We start from the raw sequence: 16,825 nt of genomic DNA on the forward strand, positions 1-16,825 counted from the left end.
ACGGTTTTGGAATAATTTAATGATATTACAAGGCTAAGAGGGAGCTTTATGGGTAAACTAAACAAATTATATTATCACTCTGATAGTCAGAAAATGTGTGTTTATGGGAAGTAAATACAAAGGAACCTCTTAAAACGGTTCTTTATCGTTTATAGTTTTCGAGTTTCTTGCTGCAAGCGTTGGCGCATTTCACGATGTTGTGAGGCGCAACCAACTTCACTCTGTGCAGTAATCAGCTGGTCCTCTGTAATCAGTTGCTAAATGACAGCGAGCATTCGCTTAACTACTTTTCACCATAAAAATCCAAAGCATAATCATGGGCTCTGCCACTGAAACGCACTGTAATTATTACACTGCTTGAAATGTATTGAATAATGTATTGATGACGTGAACCTTCGGCATTCAAATGGATTTAGATGGCCGGGAAGCCTTCGTCTATTACACCCAAATCCAAAGCATAATCTTGTGCTGGATTCCAGCTCACTTTCCTCGATAACTCTTCCATTTTGCATGCAACTTGTGGATTGCCTGATGCCACGAATCGCACTGGATGTCACTGGCATTCAATATGCTTTGGATTCACAATTGGTGGCATGGTTTCCCCCCCACACTTTTGTCATATCCAAATTCTAGGCATCACAGCATGTCAGCTATACGTACCAATAATAATATGCGCATTTAGCATAAAACGACAGAGTTTATGTGAAATATTTCACATAGATGAATGACTGGTCGTGCATTTCGATTGGTCGCAACCCGAGACGGTTTGTGCTCTTGAAAAGATAAACACTGAAAGGCGTACCCCCCCCGCTGCTTCGATTCCCGCTCTTTGGTTTTGCTCATTTCTTTGGCTTGTTTTCTTCTCGTGTTCTACACATGTCAGCAGCTAATAATCGACTTGTGTGCAGCCATTTGTTCGATTCTGTTGCTGTTTCTGCTAATTCCTTGTGCCAGCCAATGTCCGTTGCTCGTTCAATGGAAATTCAATGGCACCACCACATCACCAGACACACCGACCACTGACCATTCAAATTACAACCAGCAAAAGAAAAGAATAATTGTTGAGGGTAGAGGGCTGGGGAAACCCATTGAAAATGCGAATGAAAATCGAAGAGAGGCGAAAGCGAAAGCATTGAAAAGCCAAATGCGAACAACTGAGCCGCTTGTCCAAGGTGAAAGTAAGAGTGGATGAGCGGTTAAAGGGGGGCAAGGGACTGCGACTGGTATTGGCAGTGCTCTGGCTGACTCTGCGTAACATTGACCAATTCAGCTGGCCGTCAAAAATGGCCAATATCTAGTTTATGGCAACGGCGACAAGAGCACATCAACCAGCCAACACAGAAAGCCTGCACAGTGGTCTACGGCAGGCGTTCGAAAAATAAAAAAACACGCAGCAAAGGGAAAGTGAGCTTTGGGTGTCAGTTAGAAATACATTTGCAGTTCTTGCAACGCAGTCGAAGGAAGACAATAAGAATAAGAGCTTACATTTATTTTTTATATCTTATTTTTGAAGTTTTTCTGGTCAAATTAATATTAAAATTAAATTAAATCAATAGATTTCATAAATTTAATATCAAAATATCTTCACAGGATTAAACTCCAAGTTTCACCCAATTTAAAATGATGTTCTTATATTTGTCAACTGGCATGCATAACTTTTGGGATACTTTCAGACCACAGTGCAGCCATCAAATGGCGTTGACATAGTGCATGGATCGTGGTGGCATGGTGCATGTGGCATACACACACACACACACACACACACACATATATCCACACATACACTCAACACCAATGGAACAGCAAACAGAACAGAGAAAATAGAGGAGAGCTCTTCTGTCGTCTGGCTTGACTCTAACCCAGTTATGTGTCGGGTCTATCTATTATTTTTGTCCCCCCAATTGGGCATTGGGTCCATGTGTATTTTTCTGTATGTGTGTGTGGGTGCATTTGTGTCTGTGTGTGTCATTCTGGTTGTGATGCATTCGTGCTGAATTTTAAGCGTTTTGAGCAGTTTCATTGTCAATAGCACAGGGTCGCCAAAGGGTTAAAATTGTCGGGCAAGAAGCGACGCAAATAGAGGACAAGGAGAAGGCAAAAGAGTGTAAAAGCGATTAGATTAAAGGCGATGAACGATGGAGAAGATAGGTATAAAGAATAAAGAACGAGAAGAGATAGAACCAGGGGATCCAAGAGTAGCAGCCAAAAGGGAGAAAAGGACAACCTGTAAAACTAAAAAGAGCAGAGGGTTTCCCCTTTTTTATCTCTCTTATTCGCTCCTTCGCCCACTTAGCAGTTGCATTCAAATATTACTTAATCTTTGACTCCGTTTACTCTTTGTACTCATCCCACATTCTCTCTCTCTCTCTCTCTCTTTGTCTCTGCTTTCTTTTCAAACTCTTTATCTGGTCTTTGGAAAAAGTTGAGTTCATATTTTGTTATTGCAAAGGCCACGCCCACATGCCCGCACAGTCACAGCAGCCGGAGGACAACTTAATGCAAATAGTTGCATTTTTTCCACTACCTCCACCCTACCACATACCCTGTAGTCCATAAATGCTGGAAATTAGATTTAGTTTGTTGGAACATACTCGTATTGGAATGACATTAAATAGAAACAATAATTCTATTTTGGGATGAGTATGTATACCAGTCAGAAATATCGTCTCTCTTTCTTTTCTGTTTGTTCAGTAATCTGTCCTTAAGACTACTTTGTCATCTTTCTGGATGTGTCCAAGTCTTTCCCTTTGCCTGTTTGCTCTGCTTTGTGTCCGTTATTCTTTCGATATTTAACTCTACTGCCAGGTCGATTTTTTTGATATGATGACAAATAAAATGGCAATGGGGATATAAAAATCGTTTAATGGGTATCCCGAAGGCTTAGATGCGCATCTGAATTCCTTTCGATTTGCGTTAAGATATTCTTTGCAGAGATACGCCCGCAGAAAGCGGGCAAAAGGTGGACAAAAAGTAAAAGAAAAGATTGCGCGGGAAGCTCGTCTTTTGCATTATTTTATGGCCTCAAGCAAATTATTTTTCTTTGGCATCCGACTAATTTTTTTAAAAGTTTTTTTTTTTTTTTGTTAAACTTTTATGCAGCTTCCACGTTCTTCTGTTGCTGAAGGAAGTTTCCGTTTATATTTTCGAACTTACTCCTTTAAGGATTCTTTTTTTTTTTTTGTTTTGCGGTATTTTGTTGGTATTTAGTTGGCATTGTTGGTGTTGGTATTTTTTATCTCACTACGCTCGTTTGTTCCACTGCCTTTTCCACTGCCTTTTGTTTTGGATAAGGAGAAGGAAAAAGTTTCAGCCAAAAGTTGCATTGGGAGATATACATACGTTCAAACATATACATATATATATATATATATTCTGGATTATTCAATTATGGAAAGCCAAAGATGCAAGTCCTTTCAGTATACCATGTCCTTCTATTTCCCTGCCCTCCCTCTCTCTCTCTCACTCTCTCTTGCTTAATTTCTCTCGCCCTCTCTTGCTCTTTGTGGAAGCAATTTCAACTTTTCATTTTTTGGCTGTAAAGATTGCGCTCGTAAATCGCCTGGCCCTCAGGGCCTGCCATTAAAGAAAGTCGGAGAAAGAGTAGGAGAAAGCAGGAGCAGAAGCAGCAGCACCAGCAAAGCGGAGATATCTGTCCCCTACCTCCAGCTTCTTCTCTTCTCTCCTGAGCAAATGCCTTTTTAAAGGGAAAAGAAAACACGACACGAAATGAAATGAAATGAATTGAATGACGAAAGTCACGTGCCGCTGGCTGACGAAAAACAATTCCAGCGAGTGCCAACATTTTGCGGCATGCCTCCACCATCACTATTGTATATTCGTAGAAGTGTGCCCGGCGGCAACGGCAACGGCCACTGCCAGTGCGAGTGGGCAAGAATACTAGACGAGCAATACCCTTTGAAATATATTAAGAGATAATCCCGATTAGTCAGATATAATGCCATAACTAATGATAGTTTCCCATGGGGCAGGAAAAACAACTTTGTTACCACGCTAAGACCAATAAGACAACAACAAAAACCGCCGAAGAACCCCAGACCCCAATTGAATTTTGAATACCTTAAAACAAAGAAAAATTAATTAATTTATAATAAATATTATTTTATCTGTGCATATCCACGATTTTTTTTCGCCGCTTAACGTCTAGAAAATGTAGTTTAATTTCTAATTTAACTTAATTTAAATTAATGCAGTGAAAAGCAACTAAAAAAAAGAACATCACTGCAAAATTACTAAACAAATTATTTTCTAGAGCTTTTGCTGGAACATAGCCAAGTTTTATTTTGTAATTTTTTATTCCATTTGTTTCTAGCACAAAGAAAAAGGGTATATAAAATTTCCCAGGAAATGTGTGGACTTATAAGGACTCCCGACTGGGGACTGGGGACTGAGGGACTGCGGACTGAGGATGGGTTTCTCTGGAGGGCTTCAATTTTCGTGGCAGAGCATAAATTTTCGCTTGGCTGTCTTGCTGGTTGGTGGCTGCTGCCACCTGGTGACTGTCTGGCATGTGGACAACATTGTGACACATGACGAGTGTCGTTCCCTCACCCCACAAACTTTCTGCAGCAGCAGCAGAAGCAGCAGCAGAGGCAAGCAGCAAGCTGCTCTTCTCTGCTTACGTTTCTCTCTTGTGTTCTGTGCTCTGCTCTTATGGTAGGCACATTCCATTGCGGAAACGATGTTCAAACATAGCCATATAGAAGCAGGCAGCAGCGGCAGGCAAACACACACCCAACTCATCCCACAGTGAATACTGCAGTGTGTGGGAATTTAACGTAGCTCGAGTCTTTCTAATGCCCCTTCTGCGAGTATTCACTGTACAATGCTGGCATTCCTGGGTTTGCTGGTTGGTTGGTGGTCCTGTGGCATGCACATATACGTGTGTGTGTGTATGTGTGTGTATATTCTGCGTCGTTTGCACATTGCCTGGATATAACTTCATGTTTAATGAAGACATGTAAACAGGCAGCCTCCCACACACACACACCCCACACACACACACCCCACTCCTTCGTGCATTCCGAGTGAGATTCTGTCTCGGCTGAAAATAAGAAATAAGGGGAGAAATTATTCAATCAATCAGTCAAATCCATCAACCAATTTCCACCCGTAAATAAGTCAGACTTGATGATTGAGAGACTTCTGCTTGTCGCAGCTCGTTCTTGAACTTGCTTAGTGGATCGCTTAAAGAGCACTTAAAGAGCGACATTTCGCATTTTGCAAATAGCTGCCAACTCGTTTCGGTTTTGGTTTCGCTTTCGCTTTTGTTTGGAAATCAATTATTGCATCAATAATGAATTGGTACCGGCCCGTGCCTCCTATTTGAAACCTTCAATTGAATATTTAAACATTTCCACTAATTGATTGGCATTGGCTGAGTACTTGATGGTCTTTGCCTTTTCTTTTTTTTTTTTTTGTGGCCCTAAGAGCAAAGCAAATGTTGTACCTGTTAAGTGTTTTGTTAACTCTGAAAGGAAATAAAGTATCCGTTAAAGACAAAAAGCAGTAATCGAGGGGCGCTACTGCATGACGCGCGACAGTCACTTACATGCAGAGAAAGAAAGAGCAAGAGAGAGAGAGAGAGAGTCTGAGTGTTGCTGATGAATTAAGCCACAAAAATCCTTATCTGTGTGATTTCATCAGAAATTAAAGGCGTTGAAAAAAAAGGAGCAGAGCATGGAGAAGACCTGCCTGAGAGAGCCATGAAATCTTTTTCGTGTTTGGCTTCGGGTGTGGCACATGGTACATGGGATGATGACTCCGTCGTAGTCCAGGCGAGGTTCCTCCCGGTCTCTTCGCAGACTTCTCATGACTCCCATGGACCTGCACGAAGATCCGGGTGAAGCCTCTACCCCAGTCCTTCAGATCTCTGCATGGGAAATACGTCCAACGTCCAATCCCCCTTTACTATGCCAGTTAAAGTGAACATTTTTTTGCTTACTTAAATATTTATATTAAATATATTTTCAACAAATTTAATATGCTACCTTTTCAAGTTTATATTTTATATTTAAACTAAAAAAATACATTTTAATAAATTTTTATTTAAAGCAAAGTTCCCAGTTCCCAGGTGTTGCTCTCTCAGTTGAGTCAAAGTCTAATTTAATTTCATACTCAAACCGAATATATCACAATTAATGTAAATGAATCCCGTGTGGCATTTCTCGCACACTCTAATCCAAAAGCTTGACCTTGATAGAACCAGAACCAGAACCATTTCATACTCATACACTGACTGCTGTGTCCATTCAATATAAACGCTAAAAATCACTGAAATCTGTCACAATATATTTAAGTTAAAAGCCAGAAAATGAAACTATTGGACAGCGGAACAACCGCAGCTCATAATTCTGTCAAAATTAATTGCAGACTGCTGTAAAATGCTCTGATGGTAGTGTGGTACAGCGTCAGGCCTTCGTTCCTGTTTTCCTGTTTGCCCTGCCTCTTCCTATTATTCATTCACACTGGTATGCCCATCAATCTGTTGTGTGTTGTGGCTGATTAAATCCCAGCAAGGAATGAAGCAGAAGCTGAATCAGAAGCCGACCGGAATGTACAAAACTTTGTTCCAATCCAACGCCTTCTGACCTTTGCTTTGTCCCTTGCCCCTCCACTGTCTGCACTGCCCATTGCCTATTGCCCATTGCCCATCATCCATGTTCCATCTGCTCCTACTCAGTACAGAGGCAGAGGAGGCATGTCCTGAATTCTGACAGTAGTTGTAATCCGTTTAAAGTGTTTTTGCGGCCTGTAAACATTTTCGACTTTTAATTCACTTGACAGCGGTGGCTGGCTCTCACTCTCAGTCAGTTACACACTCACTGACCCGTTCAGCAGGCCCTTGGCCTTGGCATTGGTATAGGCTTTGGCATTGGCATTGGCATTGTCATTGTCATTGTCATTGTCATTGCCATTGGTTTTTGGCTTTTGGGGTCAGGTGGATCTCTGTGTGCTAGAAAGGTCATGTCCCGGGCAAAAATGTTGTTATTTTGACTGTGGTCCTGTGTTCGTACCTTCACTCAGCTGTCCGATAAGAGCTGGCTAATTAGGTTTCAAAAAGTATGCAAATGATGATGTTTCTGATGACAAGAACAAGCAAATGAAGGAAATTGAGCAGAATTTGCATAGAGTATAGTCATGGAATATCAGAGAAATATATGAGAAGAATAGGCATGAAAATAGGATCAAGAAAAAGATAATTTTAAGAATGAGAAGTGCATAAAACTTAAGAGATACGAATAGCAAGAAAATTGGGTACGAAAAATGATAGTCAAGCAGCAAAAGGAGCAAGGACTATGAACAACAAGTAAACAAGTAAAATGATGCTTAAGTATATGAAATTTCAGTGATAATGGATTATTTTATTGATCCTTGCATCTACAGAAAGGTTAATGTTAATGTATCGAAGTAACGAGGGGAAAACGCGATGAATCCTGTTGCTGGCATTGCAGCATTAACTAATATACTGTTATCGATTGAAGTGCAATTTTTGAGATTAATCGCCGAATATGAACGATTAATGTGCCCCTTGGCTTAGCTTAAGCAACAAACTTTCCCTCTGTGATTTATTTTGCCATAGAACAGGCAAGTTTTTCATTGCCATGCCCCATGTTCTGCTGACAGTCGTTTTAATGCATCGAATGTGTTTTTGTTCGACTTTTAATTCACTTGACAGCGGAGCTGGTCTCAATCCAACACCAGCCACATCCCACTGACCCAACCCAACCCAACACCATGCCATCCTATCACTAAATGATTGACTGACCCCCACAACACCCCCTCTCAGGCCCACGGCCATCGCATTGACTTTAGCTTTTGTGGCCAGGCGGTTGGTTCTGTGTGGCGCGGGGGGGTGGGCGTTTTGTGAACTAGAAAGGTCATGTCCAAGGATAAATGTTGTTTTGACTGTGGTCCTCCTGTGTTCAGTCTCGTGTCCGATAAGCGTTGAATTTGGCAAATGAAATGTTCGGTAATTAGGTTTTTGGATGGAATGCAAATGAATGCGAATTAGGATGTTGATGTTAGGCACGAAAAGAGGATGAAACAACATGAAGCAAAAAGTCCATTAACGAATAATGAGACTAAGAATAAGTAGACCAATTTTAGTTCAAATATGAAGACGAATGGGATGGGTATATATTATATTTATTATAGGAATTATATGCGTATAACACTCTAATTTAATATTGTGCTGTGCCGTAAGCGAAAGCAGACATTTCTTTTGAACTTTACCAGTGCTTATGAATAGTTGTGGCCCATGCCACACACTCGATTCATATTTTAAACAAATATTTCTCAATTAATATAAATGAATCTGCTGCCCCAGGGGCCCCTGAGGGGCGGGCGGCTGGCAATGTAATGTGGAAACCTTTAACACTCTAGCGCCCGACCTTAAACCCCTTCAGAGAACAAGATTTTAATGTGGCATGTGCCGCGGCATAAACACAGAACACAGAACAATGAAAAGGCCAAGAAAGCTTAAAGACTTGGCCCAAACCATGCAAGTGGGCGGTGGGTCGGGGTGGGGTGGGGTACTTGTAAGGGTCTTAGTTCGGGAGGGTTTATGTCAACGCGTTGGACTTTAATTAATTACCGGGAAAATTGTTAATATTTGCTGTACTCTGGCAAGACCCTCATACACACACACACACACACCCAGAGCCTGCTTGAACAGACCCTGCTCCATTTGCTTGCTCTCATAAAAAGAAGATAGAGAGAGGAAGCGACAGAGTGCAGAGTGCATGGTCCGTGTTGAGTGCTTTGTCGTGTGGTCGTAATTTAATTTTTTACTCTAAAAAAAAAACCAGAATGAACGCAGGAAGCAATAGCGAAGAGGAAGAGTGAAACAAGAGAGCGATAGAGAAAAAGAGGAGGAAGAGAAAAAATAGTGAAACGAGAGGGAGCGAGAGAGAGAGAGAGAGAAGAAGAAGAAGGTCTCTCGAAAGTATGCAATGCCAAATTATGTTATGGGAGGCCGCACCGTGTAACTGTGTGTGTGTGTGTGTGTGTGGCAACGGATGCAAAAAAAATGGTAAAATGCAAAGTAGCCAAAGAGCCAAAGAGCCGCCGCCTGCAATGCCTCCAATGGCGTGGGGGAGGGCGTGGGGGCTAAGCTAAATCACAGACCAATTGAAAGTAAAGCTAACTGCGAGAGTAAAAAATTTGAATTTATATCCAGCCCAGCCTACTTTAAAATCGATTATGACCTGGCAGTGGTCTCCGATTTTTTTTTTTGGCATGCTGCGGCTTCTACCAAAAAAAAAGGGAATTACGTTGCTTCAGCTTAAAGAAATTGGAAGGTTTGGGAGGTTTTTCGATACATACTTTAAGTTGATTTTGGGAACAGCTGCAAAACCACGATTCGAACACGATTTGTACACAATGCTAGAGCTATCCACCAACTAGATGAAATATGAACTGAACGCAGTGGAGAGTGCTACAGGAGGAGACAGCTTACACTGTGTCTGAACAGTCACAACGAAGACCGGCTTATTGGAACGCCAAACAGATGGATGAGCCTGGCACTGTGGCAAAACAAAGCCAAGCAGCTGGTCACACACAGCAAGTGCAAAGGCTTCCCTTCCGCCCCCGAATCAAAGGTTTCTCGCGAGCTTCTCCCTGGCAAACCCTTCCAAGCCACTGGAGGAAGTCTCCTCCTGCTCAAGCGCCGCTACCTCAAGGGGGCAGGCCAACACAGACTTGGCCGGCGACTCGGAGGAAGACAACTTGATGCAGAGCTCAAAAGATATCCAGAATCCAAGTGCCACAATTATTATATATATTTTTACTAGCACAAGTTCTTAATAAAAAAAATTAATATATTTTAATAGAGCTCTCAAAAAAGACTTTAAGACTTCACTTTAGCCTCAAGTTCACTCGGAATGTCCCCACGTGACGTTCATTGCAAGGGGCTACCAAATTGAAGGCCATAAATAAATAAATTCAATAAAGAAAAAATAATTTTTAATGTTTAAAAATCTACAAAAGTTTTTGTTTGCTTTTCTCACAAAACTAATCGTTAATGGATCTTGTATTTTGTTGCAGATGATGGAGCATGCCTGGCGCAACTACAAACTGTATGCATGGGGCAAGAACGAGCTGCGTCCGTTGTCACAGCGTGCGCATTCGGGCAGCATATTCGGGTCGTACGATCTGGGCGCAACAATTGTCGATGGCCTGGACACACTGTACATTATGGGGCTGGAGAATGAGTATCGGGAGGGGCGTGACTGGATTGAGCGCAAATTCTCGCTGGACAACATCAGTGCAGAGCTGAGCGTGTTCGAGACGAACATTCGGTTTGTGGGCGGCATGCTAACCCTGTACGCCTTCACCGGTGATCCGCTGTACAAGGAAAAGGCCCAGCATGTGGCCGATAAGCTGCTGCCCGCCTTTCAGACACCCACGGGCATACCCTATGCCCTGGTCAACACAAAGTCGGGCGTGGCGAAGAACTATGGCTGGGCATCGGGCGGCAGCTCCATCCTATCAGAGTTTGGCACACTGCATTTGGAGTTTGCCTATCTGAGCGACATTACCGGCAATCCGTTGTACCGCGAACGGGTCCAGACCATCCGACAGGTGCTCAAGGAAATCGAGAAGCCAAAGGGGCTCTATCCCAACTTTCTCAATCCGAAAACGGGCAAATGGGGACAACGTAAGTGGGGAGTGGGCGTGGAGTAGTGATTTGTGATCGCTGATCGTTTCTGTTGCTTGCAGTTCACATGTCGCTGGGCGCCCTGGGGGACAGCTACTACGAGTACTTGCTGAAGGCCTGGCTGCAGTCGGGACAGACGGACGAGGAGGCGCGCGAGATGTACGACGAGGCAATGGTGGCCATAATGGACAAAATGGTGCGCACCAGTCCCAATGGACTCACGTATGTCTCCGATCTCAAATTTGATCGCTTGGAGCATAAAATGGATCATTTGGCCTGCTTCTCGGGTGAGTTTTCATGTGCAATTTTTTGTTGTTGAAGATTTCACGTTTAAAACTCTTTTAATCCACCCCAAAAAAAAAAAAAAAAACCAAAGGCGGCCTGTTTGCCCTAGGCGCTGCCACTCGCCAAAACGAGCACAGGGACAAGTACATGGAGGTGGGCAAGGGCATCACAAATACATGCCACGAGAGTTACATACGAGCACCCACACAACTGGGACCCGAAGCATTCCGGTAGAGTCGATGCAGTCCCCTGCTTGAACAGCGCCCGCCCGACAGCGATCTAATTCTTTCTCTCACCCACAGCTTCAGCGATGCTGTGGAAGCACGGGCACTGCGGTCACAGGAGAAGTACTACATACTGCGTCCGGAGACATTTGAGAGCTACTTTGTGCTGTGGCGACTCACGCACGACCAAAAGTATCGCGACTGGGGCTGGGAGGCGGTGCTGGCACTGGAGAAGCATTGCCGCACGCCACATGGCTACTGCGGGCTGCGTAATGTCTATCAGCAGGAGCCACAGAAGGATGATGTGCAGCAGAGTTTCTTCCTGGCCGAAACACTCAAGGTTTGTGCTGTGCAAAAAAAAAAAAAAGACCAAAGGATGACGCTCAAATAATTGATGATTATATTTGCAGTATCTGTACTTGCTGTTCTCGGATGACTCGGTACTGCCGCTGGACGAATGGGTGTTCAACACGGAGGCGCATCCGCTGCCCATTAAGGGGGCCAATCAGTACTATCGCCAGGCGCCCGTTACGCTGCCCGTTTCGAATGCCTCATAAGAGGCCCGACACTACTGGCAGCTGCTTCTCTTGTCTATAGCAATGCACTTTACTTAGCTCTTTATATATACTAAATATATATAAACACCTATTTTTTTTTTGTTTTTTTTTTTTTAATTTTTAAGCTAGCTAACAACGTAATGACAACTACAACTACATAAGGCAAACAAAGAAAGAAAGAAATTAATGGAATGGAATGCAAAGAAATTAAATGAAAATGTAATCCCTAGCAGGCACACAAGAAAACACACACACAAACGAGAAACTTTCAATGTAACATATTTATCCAGCTAAATTATTGTATCCGTTTACATATATATTAGTTAAATTGTAGCTGTCTTCAGACACAATTCTATTCTTGACAGTGGGCCTCAAAGACCCCCCCAAAAACAAAAAAAAAAAACAAAAAACATTTTCAATATCAATACAAAGATGATGAACGATGAATGATAAATGATAAATGATGATGTAGACGTAGGCAAAACACTCTTGATATTAAACGATTGATATGTAAAACGATATATATGTATATGGTATATACTATATAAATGTTAAACTCAGGTGTTCTAATTATGATTTTCCTTGCGTTCTCAAGGCTCTTTCTCTCTAACCAACTAAACTAGAAAGTCTAGTACACTTAATCTTTTAATCATTCTACACGCAATTGTCAATCTATGACTATATCTTTGTACTGTAATGTACGATAATGTACAACTAGCAGGCATTTCTTTTCACTAAACTCTCTTGCTCTAATTTCAAACTTTGTTTTGTAAATATTTAACTTTCAGCTCGCAAAATAAAGGAAAGCATCTCTGGATGAAAATGAAAAAGAGCAGCAAAAAAAAAAAAAAAAAAAAAGAAGAGCATACGAATATTGAATTGATATTTATAAAATATAAATATATTCTAACATAATAGTGTTTATTTTGTAGCCTAAATATATATAGAATATGTTTAGTAATATGATATAGAAACTAGCTTACTTTATGAGGGCAACAATTTAACGCAAAATACCTTAAATCCAGAACATCAAACGAATAGAATCGTAAATTAAATATAATATATATAGCATATATCTCTATATTTGTATTTAATCAAATCACATAGCACGTAGGCAATTGTTGAAGTAAACTAATTATACAAAAGCACGAGCGGAAAGAATGGTAACATAATTTTTAAACGAAATGTAAAGGTTTTTATAATCTTAATCATAATAATTGTAATTGTAATCATAGGTCCAAGCGACAAACACACACACAAAACACCATGGTAGATGAATCATTGAATAGTTTTCAATTTGTTTTTGTGCAGGTGATTTAAACAGACATAAAAGCTACAAAAAAAAAAAAAGTTATCTCAACAAGCTATAAAATTAATAAAAGCAACAAATTTCAAGCCAAGATAAATATAATAAAAAGTAGATTAACGAAACATCAACTAAAAATAAAAAGGAAACAAAAAATAGGGACGAACAATCGAAAAATTATCAATTTAAAAACTCACTTATATTAATAGAAAGGTGAAATAATAAATAAAAATAATAATAAAAACGAAATGTAAATTTTAAAAGTTGAAAAACGAGCTTTAAACGAAATAATTTAAATTAAATGATTTTAAGAGAATCGAATCTTAATAGAAATAACCAACAGATTAAAAAAATCACTAAGCGAAATGATTAAAACAAGTTTTTAACCAAAGCTAAGTAAATCATTACATTTTAATGGAAACACCAAATTAAATTCAAATGATAACAGTTAAAACGAGAAGGAACTTGTGAGTCGCTTCTGTGGACGCGACTCTACTTTTATACCCGTACTCAATCAGTGTATAAATTTGTGGGCTTATGATTTTGTTTTACATTTTACATTTATAATTATCTATAATGTCGATTCCACTTCTGAAATGTAGATTCTACATACACAAAGTAGATTCTTCATCCTCCCCGCAAAGGTCGCGCACTGCATAGGGCAGAGTGTGTGCAACACGAAAGAGAATGAGTAGCGTAGTGATTCAGTGTGATATCACATGAGTTTGGAAGAGATCTTAGGCGCTCATCAAGACGCACAGACAGACATGGCTATATCGACTATGCTATTTTTGCTGATCAAGAATATATATATACTTTATGGGGTCGGAAACGATTCCTTCTCTGCGTTGCACACATCCACTTTTACCACAAATACAATATACCCCTCAACTCTTTTTTGAGTACGGGTATAAAAAGTAACAAATAAAAGATAAAAGAACTAAAAACGAAAAATAAAAAAAATTTATTTCAAAAATATATTCTTTAATTGTTGTTATTACCCTTTTGATATTGGAAAGCTAATTAGTAACGTAAAATAGTTAAAATATCAAGAAAAAGTTAAGACCATACAGAAACACACAAATGATAAAAAAAGATGTATGTAGAAAATTAAAAATTAAAAAGTTTATTAATCACAAAAAAAATAAGAAGAAATTGAGAAATCTAAGAAAAGTGTAAAGTAAAAGTAAAATAAATAAAATAAAACTATTTAAATTAACTATAATATAATGGTAGACTTTACACCAATTTTTTTTTTTGTTTAGATCAAATTAGAATTGAGGCGATTGAAACACATGTGTATTATGATATATACACATATTAGCTATAATGACGCATGGTTTATGTATGTATGTGTCGGGATGATACGATATATAGTATATAGATTCGAATGGCAATATGTAATGCATGACCATGAACGGATTGCATATATCTGCAGTTAATCGACTGCTGGAGGTTACAATTGTATTTGGATTAAAGCATAAGTTTAATAAAGATCTAATGATTAACTTAATATTGAACGTATATTGGATTTTCATATATTGATTCTCATTGATTTTGGCACAGATTTTATACCCATATTTGGGGTTATCAATGGAGTAATTATGATAGGCTTTGTCAGGCAGAAATTAGACCGGGAGAAAGTGAAGCCAAATACTTATGTATATTCATCTTAAAGCTTATTTTTTTTACCGTCCTACTTTGCTCAGGACTTTGAAGATGCATTAAAACCCTATACAAATTTCAGTTTATTTTTTGTCATAGCTATTGGTTGTTATTTTTTACCGATAGGACGAATAGAGTTTTCTATAGAGAAAAGATCTTTGAAAGAGAACCCCTTGATATATTATTGCTTTACAGAATCTACAGATATCAATCGTTTGATGTAAAACAGAAGGTATATCCTATGTCTGGGATAAAGTCCCTAATAAATTACGTATGGCTGTCGTTTCTTTGGTTGATAATTTGAATGTGCAATAATTTCTGGTTTTTCAAGCCGCAGCTCTACATACGTACAAGCATTCATGTGTACTCGTTCTTTATCTCCACATGTAATGATAATTTATCAATAGTTTGTCTAACTTTAGCTAACACAACACCCCTCAGTAATCAATGGATGCGCTTGGAGCACACAAATATGTACATACATAACTACCATATAAGGGGGCACTCAAAGCTATTCGCGTGCTCAATTAATGAGCCGCCAACCCATATACATATATAAATATATAGTCAGTGCGTGCTTAAACTATATGTATGCCCGTCTATATGTTCAAGTGTGCGTTTACTTAATGAAAAAACTTCGCACAAAAGGCAAGCCACAAAGGAAAGTGAGGTTAACAACATTCGAGAACCCGGAAAGGGAGTCCGGCAGACAGTCAGTCACCCTGTCCCCGCTATACACTCGACTCCACTTCACTCAATTCCAACCAAACCTCTCTCTACAATTGCCGTTCAAAGTCCAACCAGCCAAGCATCAAAAGAGCTCTTGCAGTGGCCATGGATCTGTCCCGGAATGGAGAATGGCAACGGGAACAAAGCATAAGCATAGAACGGAGCAAACTGCATGCACATCCACCCACCCACTACCGAAAGATTTGCAACAAAAATCGCTCGCACAAAGGCAAAACAGAGCGAAAGAGCAGAAAGCAGCAGAGACCGGCCTCTCTACTGCCTTACTCTTTCGCGTGTCACTCTCTCGCTCTCTGGCCATCTTTGTGTTATTTGTGCTGTGTTCTCTGTTGGGTTGTTGTTGCTCCTTTGTTGGCTAGACCAAGGCAAGGTGTTCTCGATGTAAGGTGATGTTCCGCAAAGGCTTTCTCATTTTTATTCAGCGCGCGAGAGCACCCAGGAACAGGAGACAACAAATAAATAAGAAACCATGAAGAATGGTAATCCGCACCTTATCGTAATGCACCCTGGACGAGCCCACCAAACGAGACGACGACCCGAGAGGAGAGCCAAGCACAGCTGGGTTCTTTGTGTGTGTTTATGTTGTCTGGCTGCTTCGCCACCCTAGCTTTTCAGATCAACAGAGAGAGAGAGAGTTTGCTTAGGTTGATTTTCCGATAGCTGCAGTTGTGCGCTCATGCTTTCAGGGTATCTGCAGGTCGACTCTTGAGCTGAGCGCTGTGTTTCGTTTTTGTTTTGGTCGGTGGTGCGAATGGCGGCGTCGCTTCGAGCAAACCGCACAGTTCGTTTCGAGTGTTCGAGGAGAGCGCCAGCAAAACTCCCATTGAAGCAGCCACAGCACTGCTCCCGGCTCCAACTGCATCTCAAGTGAACCCCTGATCTTCGAGTGACAGTGTTTATTTTTTTTTTGCCAGTGCAAGTGCCAGCAGAATGCCCTTCCCCATCCATCCGCCCAAGCAGATGCCGTGCCCCCACTGGCAGCATTTCCCCATCAGCCCGGTGGACACCAAGGCCAATCCGTTCGATTCCATGGGTGGAGCCGCTGGCGCTGCCATTAGCTCCGCTGCGGCGAACAAGCCACCGGAGCCAGTTTCCTATCGCTACTGTCTGCAGTGCAAGGCGAGCGGCAAGGATGGGGGCAACAGCTCCGACCGGGACTAACCGGGAGGGCATTGCACCGGACCGACCGACCGGCTGGGCTCACCTTCGAGTCACCCACAAAGCACCATCAGCCACAACTGCTAACCACAATCCACCTTCAACGCTATCATAATCATCATCCACTTCAGACGCTTCCAATGTGACACTAGAAGAAGATAGAGAAAGCGCCCGCGCCCTGGAGTGTTCCTGCTGCTGGAACACT

At 41.0% G+C, this 16,825-nt stretch overlaps 2 protein-coding genes across 3 annotated transcripts in view; both read left to right on the top strand.

Moving 5' to 3' along the window:
- Positions 1 to 11,874, top strand: part of LOC111065411 (mannosyl-oligosaccharide alpha-1,2-mannosidase IA) — a 67,455-nt gene extending 55,581 nt beyond the window's left edge. Inside the window, exons 3-7 of one of the 2 annotated variants that reach the window (XM_022353591.2) lie at positions 10,066 to 10,678; positions 10,741 to 10,965; positions 11,055 to 11,193; positions 11,266 to 11,527; positions 11,598 to 11,870. In XM_022353591.2, coding sequence (XP_022209283.2) covers positions 10,066 to 10,678; positions 10,741 to 10,965; positions 11,055 to 11,193; positions 11,266 to 11,527; positions 11,598 to 11,744 — 1,386 coding nt within the window. In that variant the 3' untranslated portion in view covers positions 11,745 to 11,870. Of the gene's footprint in view, positions 1 to 10,065; positions 10,679 to 10,740; positions 10,966 to 11,054; positions 11,194 to 11,265; positions 11,528 to 11,597 lie in introns of both variants that reach the window. The other variant, XM_022353588.2, reaches the window with a different exon arrangement.
- Positions 11,875 to 16,235: 4,361 nt separating this feature from the next.
- LOC111065414 lies at positions 16,236 to 16,720 on the top strand. Its single transcript, XM_022353594.2, has one exon. The coding sequence runs from the start codon at positions 16,393 to 16,395 to the stop codon at positions 16,621 to 16,623; it is 231 nt and encodes a 76-aa protein (XP_022209286.1). The 5' UTR covers positions 16,236 to 16,392; the 3' UTR covers positions 16,624 to 16,720.
- Positions 16,721 to 16,825: the final 105 nt, after the last annotated feature.

Source organism: Drosophila obscura, unplaced genomic scaffold, assembly GCF_018151105.1.
Source record: "Drosophila obscura isolate BZ-5 IFL unplaced genomic scaffold, ASM1815110v1 contig_73, whole genome shotgun sequence".
NCBI lineage: Eukaryota > Metazoa > Arthropoda > Insecta > Diptera > Drosophilidae > Drosophila > Drosophila obscura.

Bases quoted from the DNA above. Each gene is read 5' to 3' on its own strand.
- LOC111065414 (XM_022353594.2), top strand. From the start codon at position 16,393: ATGCCCTTCCCCATCCATCCGCCCAAGCAGATGCCGTGCCCCCACTGG.